The sequence below is a fragment of the Camellia sinensis genome, chromosome 7 (assembly GCF_055761805.1).
Source record: "Camellia sinensis isolate YWXY chromosome 7, ASM5576180v1, whole genome shotgun sequence".
Classification (NCBI taxonomy): Eukaryota; Viridiplantae; Streptophyta; class Magnoliopsida; order Ericales; family Theaceae; genus Camellia; species Camellia sinensis.
Genome location: NC_138967.1, coordinates 188,738,695 through 188,756,018, shown reverse-complemented (window position 1 = coordinate 188,756,018; position 17,324 = coordinate 188,738,695). Strand labels below are relative to the sequence as shown.

The window sequence follows — 17,324 nt, the reverse complement described above, 5'->3', positions numbered from 1 at the left end:
CATTGTTTTGTATATATTGCATATCATTTTGCATTCATTTTTGCATTGTCATGCATGTTGCTAACGATATTGTACCTGTTGAGTTGTTTTCTTTGCAGGCACGATATTGTATGTACGGTTCATTTGAGGCTGGTGCAGCCAGACGAACCGCACAGGTATTGTATCCTCCGAGTGAGACGTATCGAGAATTGCATAATTCTCTTACATCCTTTCTGCATTGTAGTGTAGTTTGGTGTATGCTAGCTTAAAACTGTCGCATGTGTGCTTCATTACAGCTTTCTTTGCATGATCATAAGTTATGTCCGACTCTGTGCATTGTCTTGCATTTTGCCCCTGCCTTCGGGCGCATATCTTGTTTGTCTTGCATGATTGTCTAAGTCTTCGGCCTTGTCAAAAATGGGTCGTCTCTGGGCTTTGACATTCACTCCCGTCATTGTTATGACTTTCGAGTTCTGTCAAAGAGGGGCAACTGTAGACACTCCATTTTTGACCGTCCTCAAGACTTGGACGTCACCATTGGAACACTTGGTGATTATCCTTGTTTGTGTTCGTCTTGAGTTCCCGGAGGTCTCGGTTGCGCGCCTTGCCTCAGGATCTCTTGACTCGACCGTGTTGTGTCTGGTTTTGCACCAAGCACTTGTGTTTTGCCTTGGAGGGGCAGGGAATGCCTTGTGAGGCATCCCCACACATCATCGGCCATGGCTTGAGGCCACTGGCCAGTGATTTTATGCCATCGGCAATGTATATTGTCGGTCGGCACTCTTTGTTGCCGGTCGGCCATTTATTTTGCCAAAATGACAATTTTGAATGGCCGATCACTGTTCATCTACTTTTGGTAGATATTTTGTGGCACCCACCTTTTCTCCCCTCCATACACGTGTATGGAGGGATATCTCTCTTGAGAAGCTTATTTGACAAGCTTTACAAGAGAGAGCTCTATAAGAGAGAGTCTCCTCTCTTGGATTTAGGTTAGACAACATTTTTAGAGAGCTTTGATATTAGGGTTAGGAATTTGTATCTATTCCATCTCTATATTTCCTCTCTTGTTAGTTTAGTGTGTTTTTGGTCTTACTTTTGCACACAAACACCCACCATTACACCTTTTCTTGGTTATTAAGGGCCAAAGGGTTGTTTTGGAGGTTTTGAAGCTGGTTTCAACCTAAAAAAGCTGCTGGAGCTCCATTGTTGAAGAGGGTCTTCAAGGGTAAGAAACTTGCTCCTTTTTACCCCTTTCTTGCATTGTATTTTTGCCTACCTTACAACTGTTTTTGTGTTTAGTGTATAACATAAAAAATTTCTATTTTTAGGCCCTCTAAATAGTTGTTTAAGGTTGCTTTAAGCTTTGGGGTTTTTTGACCCCTCTTAAGCCTTGTAAGGCTCCATTTTGTGCCATTTTGAGTGAGTTCCGAGACCTTGGTGTTTGGGCCTCCTCACCACTGAAATCTTGAGGGATTTCAGAGGTGAGGATGTGTCACGACCCAAACCCGGCCCTATGGGTTTAGCACCGTAACCGGCCAGTAATCCGAGATTACCGAAGGCCTGCTTAACAGTAATACAGTAAAACAGAGTACAGGGCCTGGCGGAAGCCAATACAGTAATTAAACAATGTCCAATGAGCTGTGACAGTCTGTATGCCAAAAAGATTTTTCATGCATTCATACATATACAAACAGTACAGTCTATACAAAATTTACAGTCACACAGTACAGGGACCTAATCCCTTGATAACAGTACAGTTAGTAACTGACAGTCTATACAGTAATCCAAACAGTATGGAGACAGACGGGGGAAAACAAACAAAACACCCCAAAGCCATAGCATGGCAACTCGGAACCTCGCAGTGAGGCACAAAGGCTGGCTTGACAAAACTGGAGTCTAACCCACGCTCCTAGCTCCGATCTGGTGGCTGAGCACCTATATATATATATATAAACAGTGAGCTAAAGCCCAGTGAATAACATAATGTGTAAAGAGGTTTAGAATGAATTTCTTTACGGTAATGAAAACAGTTCAATTCAATCAGTATTTCAGTTGTTCAGTACAGTAAATAGTCATATGTGGTACATCCATTAGCATAACAGTAACAGTAGGTCTTAAAAGACCGAACAGTAATGATGGCCATCAGTCAGTAAACAGTAGTGGCTCCACGAGGGAACCGACAGAGAATTCTGTCGCAGTAACAGTAACAGTAAACAGTAGGTACTAAGGATGCCACAGTACAGTTCAGAAATAAAGGACATACATTCATTCAGTAATACCAGTTCAGTAAACAGTTCAGTTCAGTATTCAAAAGATATCAGTTGAACATATCTTTACACAATTGTTACTCACAGAGTTTGGGCTACGGTATGCTAGAGCGTGTCTCCCCAGTCGCCAACCCTACACAGTTCACAGGTTGAACACACTAAGCTACACAGTTGGGAAATATCATAACTTAATCCCTAATTTGCCTTGGTGTGTTCTACAACGATATCCTCATCAAGATGTCTTAAACTAGGCCTAAGAATGCCTAGGATGGGATGAGGATGCAAAAATACACTTAGAAAACATTTTGCAAACTTTGCTGAAAATAGGAGCCTCGCTCGAGCGAGACTTTATTCGCTCGAGCGGAAGTCCGAAATCAAAGGCTTCGCTCGAGCGAGGAATCCTTCGCTCGAGCGGTCTGTCGAAACAGTAAAAATACTGGATGCTGTGATTTTGCGCGCGATGGTCGCTCGATGGTCGCTCGAGCGGAGCCCTGGACAAAGGTGCTCGCTCGAGCGGGGAATCCTTCGCTCGAGCGAGGAAGCCAAATCTGGAATTTCCAGATTTGCCTCCCAAGCTCAAACCAAGCATTCTACCACTCCAAACTCAACCTCTTGGGCCCAAATTCTGGAAAACATAACTAAATTCAATGTATAACAAGTTTCAAAGCTCAATTTATGAATTCAAGCCCCAAAGGTGAGTCAATTAAAACCATATTCAAACCCATTTTCAAACCATTTTCCAAGAACAATCCTCAAACATGACATGCATGATCTTAAATCATTTTCAAAGCTTTAATGCTGTTTCAAAAGAACTTAAACCTTCAAAAACAAGATGAACTCATGGGGTACCACAAAATTATGAACATGCATGCACCATTACACCATGAATTCAACTCAAAACTCATTAATTCAAACATGCATGCATGAAATGAGCTTCAATTCACCATTAATGACCCAAATCATGACTTAGCTCTACAATCTAACATGGACCATGTAACAATCAACTCAAAACATGAACAAGAAGACAATGGAGCTACCTTTAGTCTTGTAGTTCAAGAAGGGAGCTCAAATATGCAATCTTCTTAACAATTTCTTCAATTTCGAAACAATTCTACAAGTGAACTCAAGACTCTCACTTCCTCTCTCTCTAAATTCGGCTAGAACAAGAAGAAATGGCTGATGAAATGTTTTGACAAAGCATACACAAGGCTTCAAATATGAGTAAACAAAGGCCCCACTAGATGGCAAAAGTGTAATTACGTCAAGCTCTTTAATTAGCTTATTTTAATCTAATTTAATCATACCTAATCAGTTTTCAGGTAAATACACCATAAAATCACATTAATTACGAGGGTCATGGAACATCAATCGGTTTCTAATTCGGCCGCCGATAAGGCCTTCAATTAGCAGTTTAAACATATAAGCATGAACAGATAATCATACAGTCAAATAGATAGAATGCAATTTAACTAACATATACTCAATCAATTCGGTTTCCAATTTCAGTCAGTCAGTTCAGTACTTTAATCAGTTCAATTATCAGTCATAATCAATTCAGTTTAACGGTAATCGATGGTTATCGGTAATCAATCAGTCATAAGTCGGTAAACAGTATGAGGGTTGTTACAGGATGGTGCCTTGAGGTCCCAAGAAGGAGTGGGCCACCCCCTCTCCTTGTTGTTCTTGAAAAAGACCATTTTTGGCCTCTTGAGGGAGCACCATGTTTAGGCTCATGTTGACCATGCCTTAGCTGATTTTTGTGCTTATTATGTCATAATATGCCTCTGTTTTTAGTTGGTTTTGGTACACCATGCTTGCTTAGCATACATGCCTTGTAATGCCATTTTGTTGCCTTAACATGCCTTAGGTTGTAAACCATTGTTCTAGCATGCTTTAGGCTTAGCTTTGTGAAGCTTTCATGCTTATTTCGCCATGTTTAAGGTCTGTCCTTAGCCATTTTGGTCGACCATGGCATGCATTATATAGCCCCTTTGCATTTTTGGTTTGTTGGCCTCAAGTGTATGAGTGTGTTGCATGCATCACTTGCTTCGATTTCATGGGTTGGGATCATTTTCCATGTTATTTCAGTCCCTTTGATATGCTTGTATGCTTGCCTTGGACACCTCTTTAATGCTTTGAAAGCTTATGTGGTATGCTCCATGTTTTGGCCTTTGTGCATACTTTTGAATTTGAGCCACTTAGATGCCATCTAGGAGGTCCCTTTGCATGGTCTAGGTCTGCCTTGGACCTGTTTTAAGCCTTCTTGGCCTTGTGAGGCTTGGTTGGCTTGGCCATGGTTTAAGTCCCCTTTGACTTGCTTTAAATGCTTGGACCATTTGCATGCTAATGTTCGTCTTGTTTAAGTTGGTTTGGCACCTCTTATAGCATGATTTTCAAGGCTTATAATGCATGCCATACATCCATGATTATTCCCTTTTAAGTGTGCTTAAAAGTTGTCCTTTGATGCTTAAGCGTTAGGCCTTAACATGTGCATGTGTGTATGTGTGTTTGGTCCCATTTTCTTAGGCTTTTGGCCACTGTTTTGGATCTAGCTTGGAGCTGTCCAATTAGTGTAAGTCCATCCCTTGCATGCCATTCAAGTGTTGCTACATTGTAGACGTCCCCGAACGCCCCGGGAGGGTGAGCTCCCGTTCTATTCAATTGTGGGGTCACTACAGCTCGGACTCTCAAATCATCACGGTCCTGAGTCTTGAACCAAAGAGTCCAAATCCGGCAAATCGTTTTGAGAAACAGATTTTTTTGAAAAGAAATGCCAAACATGGACTGCTTTGCCAGATACAGAGTCCCCACCTAAATATTTTTTAATGGGAAAATTTAGGAAACCCTGATTCGGTGCCGAAGGCCACATGTCCGTCATCACCGGAGTTATCTCGGCTCGGGAGCTAGGGTACGATTGGGGAAGGTCAGCTATGAGCACCCCCTCTCGCCCGATCCGAAGATCGGCCTCTACTAACAGTGATGTCCGTTTTTGAAAATATTATGTGTTCTTATTCCAATTATTAGCCTAGAATTACCACGTTATGCGCGCAGCAAACAAGTATAGACTAGATTGCCTAATTTGGAAATAAACATTGCATATCCGCTTGTTTTGAAAAGTGCTTTGGAATTTGCTACTCTCAAGTAGGCTAAAACACGGATTTCAACGAGTTTTTCCAACTCAAACAATCCAACCTTCACCCACAGGCATTCAAACAATTTAACACATAAGCATTTAGCCGCATGGCAAGCATACTGTCATGGTAACATTCACACGCATGCGGGATGCTAAAGCTAAAATACTTACATTGTACTCATTGCCAAAACAATAAACTAGTTAGCAAACATGCATGTCCTAGTTCATGTTAAGAATGGCTAATGCATCGCATGCGAAAATGCAATCTAGATGGCTCGGCCAACCCTAAACATGGCATGTGAAATGCGATCAACTATCACATATTCAGTTTTGAATTTGAAGTACAAATGCGGTTAGCGTGATGTACCGAGCCTGATGCATGCAATACAAATGCATGAATGCACACATGCATAGCATAAAGTATGCTAATTTTAAAGATGCCCTAATACTAACCATCAAAGCGGGTAAGTAAAAGGGAAGAAAGAAGTGGGGATTGGAAGACATACACACCATCCACGCACATTTATTACAGATTTGCCCTCGCTCGGAGGGACCGAATAAATATTACAAATTAATTAACTACGCAAGCTAATTAAATATTACAAATTGCCTAATCAACTAAGCAAATTAACTAAAGCTAAGAAAACAGGGAATCGCCTCGGGAAATGCACCGCCATGCATAGGCTGCCTCTGTTTTCCTTCCTTCAGTCCTCGAGAGGCTGCCAAAACCTCAGGACTGCTTCCTTGGATTCTGGGAGACATCACCGGCTGCATGGAATTGCCACCGGTAGTGGTATGTGGTCACCGGCACAAAATGAAGATGTCGGCAGAGAAATGATTGCCGGTCGGCACTTTACACTGTCGGTCGGCAGAGTGTTCCTGCAGAATCTGCAAATGACAGCAACAGAGGGCAAGGCAAAGCATGGCAGCACAATTCAAGGCATATATGCACCAATCATGTCCCTTATCATGGTAATGACTCAAAGGGGCATGTGCCTCGATTCTCGGACCACCAATACGCATTTCCATGCATGATGGCCCAAGGAATCAAGTATGCAACTTTCATGTCACATGAAATGCAAACCAATCAAACAAACTAAGGCCCAATTCCTATCACCAAGTCAAGGAACAAGGCATGCATGCAAGATGCAATGCAACCTAGGCATGCAAGCTAAGGATGCAATATGGCATGGCAAGGCATTTATGCAAGCATACAAGCAAACATGAGGCAATGCCAACTAATGTCAAGATGGTCTTAAACATAATTTAGGCAGCTCTAATAAGGCCCAAAACAGTAGCCAAAATGACCAAAACAAAGGACCAAAACACGTGCACACATACATGTGATTAAGAGCCAACACTTAGGCACAAATTAGGCAACCCTCAAGCACACTTGAAAGGGGGAATCATGGACTAATTAGCATACATTATAAGCCTTGAAAACATGTAGGAAATGATGCCAAATTAACCTACTCATGCAAGCTATACATACAACGAGGCCCAAGGACCTAAAGCATGATCATATGACTTATGCAGCAAATGACCAAATTGGGTCAAAACAGTCCCAAATCATGCAAAAACAAGCCTCAAGAATCACTTAGATGGCATCCAAGCAACCTAATCCTAGAGGTATACATCATGGCACAAATATGAAGCATGGGGCATCAACTCTTGAAGCAACAAAAGGGCCACAAAATGCAAACATTTAGGCATGCTAAAAGGACTGAAATAACACGTGTGGTGGTTCCAAACCACCGAAATGATGCAAGCAACGCATACTACACATCCACATACTTGAGGCCAACAAGCCCGAATACAAAGGAGCTATACTAAGCATGCCAAATCCGACCCGAACAACCTAGGACAGACCTAAAACATGGCAAAATATGCACAAAAGCTTCACAAGACTAAGCCTAAAACATGCTTGAACAAAGGCTAACAACCTAAGGCATATTAAGACAATAACATGGCATTACATGGTAGGTATGCTAAGCATGCATGGTGTACCAAAACCAACAATAAACAGAGGCATATCACAACATATTAAGCATGGAAAGCAGCCAAGACATGGTCAATACACACTTTAACATGATGCTCCCTCAAGAGGCCAAAAATGGTCTATTTCAAGGACAACAAGGGGAGGGGGTGGCCCTCCCCTTTTGGAGACTTCAAGGCACCATCTTCACCACTGAAATCCCTCAAGATTTCAGTGGTGAAGAGGCCCAAACACCAAAGTCTCGAAACTTGTACAAAATAGCACAAAATGAGGCCTTTCAAGGCCTAAGAGGGGTCAAACACCTCCAAACCACAAAACACTCTTAATAAACAATCAAGAGGGCCTAAAAACAGAACTTTTTTGTATTATACACTAAGCTTAAAAACGATTTTAAGATTGGTAAAAACAAGATGCAAAAATGGGGAATAATGGGACTAGATTCTCACCCTTGAAGACCCCTTTACAAATGATGTTCCAATAGCCCTCCTTGGCTTGAATCCAACACCAAAACACCAAAATCAGTCTCTTAGAACCTTAGTAGCTAAGTGAAGGTGAAACACTAGGTGTTTGTGTGCAATAGTATGGACTAAACACACTAAAACACACACAAGAGGGAGATATAGAGATAGAAGGTGAATGGATTCTAACCCTAGAACTCAAAACCCTAAAAATGGATGTCTAAATATCTCTTAAGTGTTTCAAGTCTCCAACCTTGAAGCCAAGAGACAAGACTCTCTCTTATAGAGGCTTCTTGTCTTGTAAAGCTTACAAGACAAGCTTCCAAGAGAGAGATCCCTCCATACATGTGTATGGAGGGGAGCCAAAAGTAAGACAGCTGTATTAAAATATCTGCAAAAGCAGATGCACAGTAGTCGGCCGGCCAAAAATGCCATTTTGGCAAAAAAGAGTGCCGGCCGGCAACAAAATGTGCCGGCCGGCAACAAAATGTGCCGACCTGCAACAAAAAGTGCCGACTGGCAACAAATAGTGCCGATGGCAGCAAAAACCAGCCGGTGGCCTCTAGCCACTGCCGGTGGTGTATGGGGATGCCTCACAAGGCATTCCCTGTCCCTCCAAGGCAAAACACAAGTGTTTGGTGTGAAACCAGACACTAAACGGTCGAGTTCGGAGATCCTGAGGCAAGGCGCGCGAGCCGAGGCCTCCGGGAACTCCAAACGAACACAAACATGGATAATCACCGAGTGTTCAAACGGTGACGTCCAAGTCTTGAGGACGGTCAAAAATGGGGTGTCTACATACATCATCCCATGTTTGTATGCTTTGGTTGCACATGTTACATGCTTGAAATCACTTGCATTCGCCTTGCATTCCATTGGTCAAGTTGCTAGCATGTTGCGTGATTGGATTACATCTTGCATGCACTAATGGTTTGCATAATTGTGGCATGCTTGTTTGCTTTGTTGCTTAGTTTGTGTACCTAATGTGCATTGCATGTTTGTATGCTCTCTTTTATGCCATGTTGCATATTAGCTAACATGCTTAGGTTGCATCGCATTGAACATGCATGCCTTGCCTCTTGAAGTCAAGTGATAGAGGTTGGGCCTTTAGGTGCTCATTTGGTTTGCATTTCATTTGACATGAAAATGCACAACTTGGTCTCTTGGGCCATCACGCATTGAAATGCGCGATTGATGGTCCGAGAACCAAGGACCATGTCCCTTTGAGTTATACACATGATAAGGGATAGGATTGGTGCATACATTGCTTGAATTATATTGCCATGCAAAGCCCTGTCCTCTGCTACTGTCAAACAGATTCTGTAGGAACTTTTTGCCGATCGACTGCACAGAGTGCCGACCGGCAATCCATCAGTGGCCGATAGCTTCATTTGTGGCCGATGACCACCAAATCACAGCCGATGATAATTCCCTCCAGCCGGTGGTGTCTCCCAATGTCCAGGGAAGCAATTCTGAGACTTTGGAAGTTTTCAGAGTGGCAGAGCAGGGAAAACAGAGGCAGCTTGCGCATGGCAATGGACTTCCGAGCAAGACCCGAGCACGTGCGTATCGAACCCTCTTCCCGAGGCCCCTTTTATTGCTTTTCTTATGCTTAGTTAATTTGTTAATTAGTTAGGTAATTTGTAATATTTAATTAGCTTGCGAGTTAGTTAATTTGTATTATTCTTTCGGTACCTCCGAGCGAGGGCGAACTTGTATTAAGTGTGGGTGCGTGTGTGCATGTCTTCCAATCCCCACTTCTTTCTCCCTTTTATTTACATGCTTTGATGGTTAGTAATAGGTCATGTTTAATTTAGCATATCTTATGCCATGCATGCGTGCATCATTCATCAGTATTGCATGCACCGGGCTCGGCGCATCATGCTAACTGCACTAGTATTTCAAATCTAACTTGAATACATGCTACTTGTACATTTTCACATGTCATTCATAGACTAGCTGAGCCTACTCTAGTGACATTCCGTATGCGTTGCATTAGGCATTTGAACATGAACTTGGATCATACATTGATTGCTAACGAGTTCTTTGTTTTGGCACGGAGTACGATGTAAGTATTTATGCTTTAGCATCCTTGCATGCGTGTGAGTGTTGCCATGATAGCATGATTACCATGAGGCTAGCTGCTTATGTGATATAACTGCTTGAATGCTTGTGGGTGAAGGTTGGATTGCCTGAGTTGGAATAGCTCATTGAAATCCGTGTTTTAGCCTACTTGCGAGTAGCAAATTCCAAAATATTTTTCCAAAACAAATCGGATATGAAATGCTTATTCCCAAATTAGGCAATCTAGTCTATACTTGTTTGTTGTGCGCATAACATAGTAATTCTAGGCTAATAACCGGAATAAGAACACATAACGTTTTCAAAAACGGATATCATGGTTAGTAGAGGCCGATCTTCAGATCGGGCGAGAGGGGGTGCTCATAGCTGACCTTCCCCAATTGTACCCAAGTTCTCGAGCCAAGGCAACTTTGGTGATGACGGACACGTGGCCTTTGGCACCGAGTTAGGGTTTCCTAAATTTTCCAAAATAAAATATTTAGGTGGCGACTCTGTATCTGGCAAAGCAGTCCATGTTTGACACTTCTTTTCAAAAATCTGTTTCTCAAAACGATTTGCCGGATTTGGACTCTTTGATTCAGATTAAGAACCGTGACACAAATCGAGTCCGAATTGTAGTGAGGCCCACGGACGCGTCTACACAAATATATGTATCACTTGAAGTGTTAATACAGCAAATGAGTGTATTAAATTGAAATATTGGAAGTGTTCTTAATGTGAGTTGTAGACTCATTTGAATTGTGAATAAATGAAATGTTTTATTATGGGATGTATTCTCATTTAATTGTTTGGCCAGGTTCTGAGTCATGTTTATGAAATGATTTGGATAAGTGAAGAAAAGTGGAGTGTAACATGGACTTGATTATCATGGAACTGTATTGTGATATAAATTGGTTTATAAGTGTTAACCATCTATCAAATGCTATTGTTTTAGTCATTGCTCATATTCGGTTTAGTATATCTCTACTAGGCTGTGGGTCACCCTATATGGGGCATCATTTTCAGGTTCAGGTGACATGCCACCTCCAATGACATAGCTTGGGAGGTTCTGGGAGTTGAAGACTCTTTTTGATTATTTTGTTATTTTGGTATTACATGTAAATTCAAGCTAAGGGCTTAATGTGTATGAGTTAATACTCTCTTTTTTTGTAACCAAGTGTTGGCTTGAAAAGTTGTAAACCCATAGGATATTTACTTTTGTTGTCAACATGTAATACTTTTGTAATGGATACTCTGATAAATAGAAATATGCTTTATTCTCTTATGTCTATGCATGTTAAGAATGATGGATTTTATGTATTATTTTGAGGGCGTTACAATCATGCTCTTTCTAGATACAATTTTTTTTTTTAAATTTTGCACAACAAAATAATTCCGTTTTTCCAATTATTTTTTGCACACACACATATATATATATATATATATATATATATTTTTATAGTTTTTTTTTTTTAATTTGAAAGTTGATATTTTAAAGTTTTGAAAATCAAATAAATATCAAATCATTATGTTCCTTTATAGATAATCATAAATGATGAACAATCATTATTTGAAGGGTAATTCTAACTATTAATAATTTAATGGGATTTAAAGGTTCAGAATATCTTAATTAGGACTTAATAGAATATAAATTCATAAATTAAGACTTGTGTGTAAATACTCTTTGATTTTATATGTAAATTTCTATTTGTATAACATTACTTTTTACAATCACGCAGCAGCAGTGAGATTTGAACCCAATCATTTCACCATATGAAAAAAAAAAAAACATATCATCAAAGAGGCCAACCTATATTCACCTACCCAAAAAAAACCAACCACCCCATAGTCTTGGTGTATACACTTCCCAAAAAACTACATCAAACCATGTAGTCTTGATGTTGAATCAACCCACTCGAGAGGGACATGGATGCATTTTGTTACACATGCCTCATTCTACTCCCACTCTCTTTAAATTTTAAATTAGAGTGTAACTTTCACATATATACATATATAATATTTACACATATCTTCTCTCAAAATAGGTTTTTCAACGTATACATCTAAACTTAGCAGTGACTTATATATCTTTCGCACACCTAAAACAAAAAAACAGTAGGATGTGAGCTATCAACAAGCTCAGTGAATATACTCATTCATAATAATAACTGAAAAGAAAAATCAATGGCTCAATAGCAATTAATATTTATATAATTACATCTCATACATTTTATGTGTTGGCCCCAGACCATTTATCATATATATTTAGCCTTATGACATCGTTCTCAAAATAATTAATTAAACGTTTTTAAAACAATATAATATAACATTATAAAAAAAATACAATGTCTCCAAGGAATCGGCACCACTTAACATTTATTTTTACTTATTTATTTCATACTTTAACATGATACGGAGAGCGGAGCACTCCAAATCCGCCCCAATGTGCACCGTGGAATGAAAAAATTAAGATGATTTGTCGGACCATATGGACCATCCAATAATATCTGGCTTGGGCTGGGTGCCCCAACAAATTGTGTGGTTCAAGTCCCTCAATAGCCCATGGGCTTGAAAGCCTTACTTTGGGTCAATTTTCAATACATTCTTTGACCCGTTTGTGATCTTTCTTTGGGTCTTTATGATTCGTGGGCTCGTTTCAAAGCCCGTCTGAGAAAAAAGAAATATAGAAAAATATTAAGAATTTAAAATATATTAATAAAATGTATTCGGAGTGTAGTTCACATTATATTAAATTTAAATATATTCTAATTTTTTTTTTAAAGTATAAGTATATAGCATTTTTGTTTGGATAATGGCATAGAAATTGAGCAATTTAAAAGTTGACAACCATGGGTTTTCATCTTCAATTATTACCAACAAATAATAATTCAGTGAAAGGTGCCGCATCTGATTGGTAAGTCAATTTGGTATAAAAATTTAATCATCATAGCATTTCTATGGGGAGGGGAAAAAAAATGAATGAACAAAAACGTCATTACAAATCTAATCATATTATTTGTTTGGAGACTATGTTTGAGTGACAAAAGTATAAAAAATTACATTACTACTAATGAGATTATTGTGTCCTTGTGATTCATGCCTTTGGTTTAATTATGGATTGTCTATTAATATTATAAGTTCATTTAGAGTAATGCGAAGCTTTTGTATATAAATTATTTTCTAAACTTTCACCCAAAAGAAAATATGAAGAGAGAGAAAGGAACATGAATCATGAAAAATACAAATGCAATGTCCAATATGTTAATTGTGAGCTTTTACAACAAATAAATGGAAATACAAATTTTGTTATCAATAACAATCTTGCTCGGAACACAACAATTTTTATCATATTTTTGCCGTTTACTCATAATTGAAGCGAAACTCACCTCATATAATTGTATGAGTTTCACTCTTGTTATGAATAAGCAATTAAAAATATGATTGAAAATAGTGTGCCCCCAAACTTATTCTATCACACACAAAAACATAATGAATTTCTTCACCATACCATGAATGTAAAAAGACAAACCCTAGTGGACACATGAAAATCATAAGCAAAAGACTTCTAATGAAATTTCATCCTCCTCTCAATCCTTCTTTCATCACCACTATCCCTCCCTGAATTGCATTAACCACCGTCATATTAACTTGAAAGAACATCGTCAGAAATCATTGGTTTCGATTGAAAAATAGCGTTAGCCACCGTGATAACACCAGGGTTTTGGCTGCTCAACCCAGCAATCGTGACAACATTTCCATACCCAACATTCCTTTCAAAGTGAATGAGTCCTACTGGAAACACAAACACATCATCCTTTTGAAGAACTTTACTAATAAAACGGTTTTCAGGGTTGGAAGTGACAAAGTCGACCTCGAGGGTGCCTTCGAGGATGGTGAAGATTTCGGTAGCACGATGGTGGGTGTGAGGAGGGTTAAGCCCCCATGGTGCATAGTCAATTCGGGCCATTGAGATGTCGAGAGTGTTGAGCCCTGGAATTTGGGCTACAATGGTTAGGGTGATGGCTGAACCCTGTGGGTTTGATGTGTTGCCTGGTATGTTGAGGCCCATTTAGGAGAAATTTGATGCTTGAGCTAGCATGGGGTCTTTGCATACCAAGCCATTGTGTGACAACCTTGACCTATGTTTAGCATTAATTCATGATTAAGCATGCTAAGTAAATGATTAAGATAAAATCCCAATTTGATTATGTGAGTGTGTTGTTTTAATTGCATTTCTATCTGTTTCATATAGAACGATCTGTTCACGTCTTAATTTCAGATTGCGAATTGAAAGCCTTATCAGCAATCGATTCAGAAATTGACTTGTGTTACATGCTAGTTAGAAATTATAGGATTTTATGGTAGGTTTAATTGAAAGTCGATTTGGAACAATTAAATTAGAATAAATAATGCTAATTACTTGAGCCTAAGTTAATTACACATTTGCCATTAGTGGGCCTTTACAAGGCCATTTGTTTGATTTCATACATGTTTGGCACCATCCATTTTCCACCTCCTTGTGCAAAACGTGAGAGAGAGGAGAGTAGGAAGAAATTAAATCCACCAAGAAAATTGCTTGAAATTTAGGAGAGATTGAAGGGAACTTGCAAAATTGAGCTACCACACTTGGAATTCAAGATTTAAGGTAGGGATCTACCCTTTTAATTGTGAATTAAAGTTGTTTAATGCATGGGTTCATGGAAAATTAGAAACTAAAATCAAGAAATAGCTTAAAGAGTAGATTTGAGAATTAATTCATGCATGCATGTCCATATCATTGAATTTTGAGATTATTTTCATGAAAATTTCCACATGTATGTTCGCATTATAGTTGTACTTTAGAAATTCACCATGTTTTTGAGTTGAATCTTGCATTTGATCATATTTTAGAGTATTGGAGTTCATGAGAGCTCATGCATGTCATGTTTTTGAATCAATCATAAAGTTTTAGTTGAATTTGTGTTCAATTGGCATACTTTTGGGCTTTGATTTTATGAAATGATCTTCAAAACATGTTGTGTTATGAGTTTCTAAGTGTTTTCCAAAAATTTGGCCCAAAAGGATGAGTTTTGGCATGTTTAATTCTTGGTTTGAGCTTTGGGAGCAAATCTGGAAAACCCAGAATTTGGCTTCCTCGCTCGAGCGAGGGATTCCACGCTCGAGTGACCACTTTAGTTTTCAGACTTTGGCTCGAGCGACGAAATGCTGGCTCGAGCGTAAATTGCAAGCTCTTAGAATTTTTGCGTGTGCAGAAGCACGCTCGAGTAACAATACTTGCACTTGAGCGAGAAACTGTGTCTCACACTCGAGCGAGCATCGAGAGAATCGAGCGGAGATTTTCAGCAACCAGTATTTTTCACATTTTGCAAATCGCTTGAGCGAAGGAGTCTACGCTCGAGCGACCAAGCACATTCTGCATGTTCGCTCGAGCGAAGAAAGCCACGCTCGAGCGAGACCTTTGTTTTCAACAAGTTTTGAAAAAATATTTTTAAGTGTATTTTTGCATCCTCATTCTATCCTAGGCATTCCTAGGCCGTCTTTAAGGCATCATAATGAGGATAATGATTTAGAACCACACCAAAACAAGACAGGGGCTAAGTTATTAATTGCGAGTGTGTAATCTAGTGTGTGTTCGTTCTGTAACTGTGTAGGGTACGCGCCTCAAGGAAGCTAAATAGCCTGCTTACAGCCCTGTTCTCTGTGAGTAACAATATTGTAAAGATATGTTCAATCGTATTTATTTGCTGATTGATAAATCATATTATTTTCTGAAATGATACTTTTTATCGATTGAATGATGATCCTATTTTGAACTGTATTCGTGGCATCCATAGCATATTGCTATTGTTATTGATATTGTTATCGTTATTGTTACAGAGATTTCTGTCAGTTTCAAATCTTGGGACTATTGTATGATGGCCATTAATTGATTGTTCGGTCTTTTAAGACCTAGTGTATTGTTGCTAATGGATGTACCACGTATGACCTAATGAATATGATGAATCGAATTGATCGAATTAAATGATTGATTGACAAATGATATTGATCGAAAATGTTTTAATGCTAATCGATTGTTTCAAAGACTGTAAAGGACATAATTCTTAACCTCTTTACATATTTGTTATTCACTGGGCTTTAGCTCACAGTTTATATATATATATATGTAGGTGGCCAAGCACCGGATCAGAGCTAGAGGCACCGACTTAAGCTCATGTTTTGTCAAGCCAACCATAGCGCCTCATAGTGAGGTTCCGAACCTGCACGAGTCAAGGTTGTTTTGGGGTGTTTCAGATTCACCCTTTTTGTCTTTGTTAATGTAATGAATGTTTAAGTCGTTTGATGTACAATTATGACGAGGGGACAAGGTCCCTAACCTGTATGCGATTGTGGTGTATATATATATGGCTATGAATGTGGTTATGTCTACGAAAGTTTTTCTCATTCAGGTTTTCACAGCTCATTGGATATCATCGTATCATTGACTGGCTTCTGCCAGCCCCTTTATATTGTATTATTGCCATTATTGTTAAACAGGCCTTCGGTAATCACGGATTACAGGCCGGTTGCGATACTAAACCTTTAGGGGCGGGTTTGGGTCGTGACACATTGACTCTAACTGTGACAAATGAACCAAAAACAAGTTGAACAATACAACAACATATAATATATATGTGTAGTTATTGTAATTTATTTTTTGTGTCAATTTAGTCATTGTAATTCTAATTGTATCAATTCTATTTTTGAATTTAATCTAATTTATACCCTCCTTTAAAAAATTGAACTAAAATCAAATGACAAAATAGTTAATTCACTCTCCTCAAAGTAATGGAGTTGGCATCCAATTTAAAATGACTTATTTCTTTTTTGACGGATTATTTTGCTATTGATTTCTATTTGATTGCTTAACAATACCGATTGCACTAAACTTGCCTCAATATGAAAATTAAAAGTAAAATTGATATAATTGAAACTAAAGAAACATATTGACACAAGAGTTAAATTAGAGAATGAGATCCTCTGTTCCAAATATTTATAATTACACTACCTAATTATTTTTCTATTAAAAATTAAATATATGTAAAATTATGTAACTGTATAATACACACAAAAATCAAGAGAGCAAAAACTGATCAGAGCTACCAAAGTCAATAACAGAGATTTGATTTCCATCTTGAAAAATGCCTTTCTGTTTTCAATTTTTGTAACTAATAAAACTAAGAAATATTAGTGGTATGCACACAAATGCAGAACTTAGAGCTTGAGTGTGGAGATGTGAAAAGCAAACATGGGTTGGGAGAGTTGGATGATAAAGTTATTATTTTACTTGTCTTTAATTTTAATGATTTGCCGTCCTAGAAAACAGCAAAAATCTGCATATGTACTCAACTTCCCCAATTGGCCACTTTTATTATTAGTAATAGTTGGTTTGG

At 38.8% G+C, this 17,324-nt stretch overlaps 1 protein-coding gene across 1 annotated transcript; it reads right to left on the bottom strand.

Moving 5' to 3' along the window:
• Positions 1–13,537: 13,537 nt before the first annotated feature.
• Positions 13,538–13,963, bottom strand: LOC114256617 (putative germin-like protein 2-1). Its single transcript, XM_082881494.1, has one exon. It carries the CDS (start codon positions 13,961–13,963, stop codon positions 13,538–13,540), a length of 426 nt encoding a protein of 141 aa, XP_082737620.1.
• Positions 13,964–17,324: the final 3,361 nt, after the last annotated feature.